At 46.8% G+C, this 2,540-nt stretch overlaps 1 protein-coding gene across 1 annotated transcript; it reads right to left on the bottom strand.

Moving 5' to 3' along the window:
* Positions 1 to 1,107: 1,107 nt before the first annotated feature.
* LOC123443159 lies at positions 1,108 to 1,967 on the bottom strand. The gene has a single exon (XM_045119448.1). It carries the CDS (start codon positions 1,766 to 1,768, stop codon positions 1,280 to 1,282), a length of 489 nt encoding a protein of 162 aa, XP_044975383.1. The 5' UTR covers positions 1,769 to 1,967; the 3' UTR covers positions 1,108 to 1,279.
* Positions 1,968 to 2,540: the final 573 nt, after the last annotated feature.

The following is a 2,540-nucleotide window of genomic DNA, read 5'->3' as shown; positions in this document are numbered from 1 at the left end:
GTCTCCGCATCGGATTGACCGTAACAGTTGTACGCATTATGAGATCGTGAAAGTAGCTGAAAAATTAAACACAAATACATAATTAGTTGTCATATTATATTCCAAAAAAATCAATTTGCATGCCAACAATAAATTCCAGTCCCGTTACCTGACTAATGTAATCTACATTGCAGACCTCGGAGTTATTTTGGTCACTATCATCATCCCCATCCATCTATAAATTCTCAATACAAAAATATCGCCAACGAAGAGATCGCCGCCGTTGATTTTTGCATGAACTCGTAAAGAAGCTCAACTAGGATACGTATTGTGTGAATGATGGAGCTGCGTGAATTATGGAGCGGCATGTCGTACGTGGGGTCGTGCGATCTTTTTTCCGAGGGATGCATTGTATCTATACCGTATGAGTTATACATGGCTTGGATATGGGTTACACAGGACTTTGGTATGGGCCATGGTGAGCAAGACAAAAAAACTAACGGTGGTCAAGAATAGCAATCCGAAAATTAGGCTACCCCTTGTAAAATTAGGCTAGGGGGAGGAGGGAAGCAGGCCTCTCACATTAGATGTTGTTTGCTTGTGTGATGCATCCGTTACACCTAACTATCAAATTGGTAGGAGCCTTTTTTTCTAATAGTTTCTCCTGCAACCCATATTCTCTCATATTTTTTATTACTTTTGATTTCTAAAATATATGAAATAATTCATGGATATTAGCAATGATATCTAATGTGCATTTGTAAAAAAACAACCAGTATTATAACAATTTGGAACCAAGACGATAAAACAATATTTAAATGAATGGTATCCATACAATGCCCATATAAATTTCTATTTTACATGTCTGAAGATCTTATATTGTACGTACACTTCCTGGGTTTTAATTTACTCCGCATATTAAGTTTGTATAAAGTCAAACTTTAAATAATTTCAACATATTTGTAGGAAAATATATTAACATATACACCGTCAATTCAATATCATTCAATTCATCATTGCACATATTCACATCATATATTAACATATTGCTAGTACAAACTTCGTAAAATTTTATAAAGTTTGACTTCTGTTCAAGCTAATATGTGAAGTAAATAAAAACCGATGGAGTAAGGAATTTTTGCATATGCATATATTATATAATGACTTACATCCATGAATTACTTTGTAAATTTTCAAAGCAAGTAGTAGTCGTAGATGACAATTGAATAACTCTTCGTTCAAACTTTTTTCTTTAAAAAATCTTCATCCAAACTCTTGTAGCTTGTTGGTAGTCGTCACTTTACTTGGCCACGGCGGCCTCCTTGCCGTCGGCAGCTGCGGTGGCGGGGACCTTGGCCTTGCCATCGTCCACTTTGCCGAAGGCGGAGACGGGGAAGGTCCTCCTGAGCCCGGTGGGCGTCTTGAAGGTGATCTTGGAGGGGTCATCCTTGTCGATGTACATATCACAGAGGGTGATCCAGATGAGGAGTTCCTTGCTCTTGACCCCGGTCATGCGCTTCATCTTGCGGTCCTCGACGAAGGCCGTCACCTCGGTGGCGTACGAGACCTGCCTCCCGATCTGCTTGAAGGTGTGCGTGAGCGCCTTCTTCTGGCGAAGCCAGACGAAGCCGGTGGCGCGGTTGTAACCCACCTCCTCGATGTCGGCCAGCGGCAGCAGGCCCAGCGGCAAGTTGGTCTCGGCCAGCAGCTCCACCGCCTTCTCCGCGCACAGCGCCGCGCCGTGGTACACCTCCGCGCCCTCCCTCTGAGCCTCGATTGCCTGCGCCATCTCGACTGGTTGAATGAATCAAATCTCTCCAAGTAAACTCAGATTCAACTCGACGGTCTGGAGTTGCTGGGGCCTTTTTGGGTCTTGGGGGATTTCGTTTGCTGTTGTGGGATTGGGGGTTGGAGAGGGGTGGATTTTATAGGTGGAAAGCAGATGGATACGGTCGTCCGAGCTGGGGAGGAGGGAGGTTGGGAGAGGGGATTTAAGACAATGGCTTATTAATGCGTGGGGAAGAAGACGGTTGGGTCTCTGGCTCTCCGACGCACGCACGCGGGCGTGCCGTTGCTGGATTCCTTGCTATTTTTTCTTAACTGTTCCCCTGCATAATGAATCATGTAGGTTTATGTCGCCTTGGGTAACAGCATCTCAACTCGCCTCCCCCCGTCCCCACACCCCTACACACAGCCCCCCACGTGCCTTTTTTTTAGTGTCGACAGCGCAAAATTAGCCCAGTCGCATTCCCAACTCCTCGTTCAGCACAGGTTTGGGTTAAAATAACAGCCAACGAACCCGAGCCGAACCCAGCCCCCCGAAGGTGCGTGGAAGCGTCGGTGGAAGCGAAAAGCCAAGCGGGCCCGCTCTGTCGGCGGCAACGGGGCCATTCCTGCCGTTTTCTCCCCTTCCCTCATCCCTTTCCCTCCATTTCCCCGCGTCCTCCCGCCATTCTTCTCCCGCTCCCGCCATCCGTCCGCCATGCCGCCGAAGAAGTACACCTTCCCTCGCCTCGCCACCGCTGCCGATTCCAGCCAGCCGAAGCAGATGAAGTCGAGGA

Source organism: Hordeum vulgare, chromosome 3H (genome assembly GCF_904849725.1).
Source record: "Hordeum vulgare subsp. vulgare chromosome 3H, MorexV3_pseudomolecules_assembly, whole genome shotgun sequence".
NCBI classification, from domain to species: domain Eukaryota; kingdom Viridiplantae; phylum Streptophyta; class Magnoliopsida; order Poales; family Poaceae; genus Hordeum; species Hordeum vulgare.
The sequence above is the reverse complement of the archived record's forward strand: the minus strand, read 5'-3'. Positions and strand labels throughout refer to the sequence as shown.

What these genes read in the sequence shown, in the direction of transcription:
- LOC123443159 (XM_045119448.1), bottom strand. Translation starts at nt 1,768, where the DNA reads ATGGCGCAGGCAATCGAGGCTCAGAGGGAGGGCGCGGAGGTGTACCAC.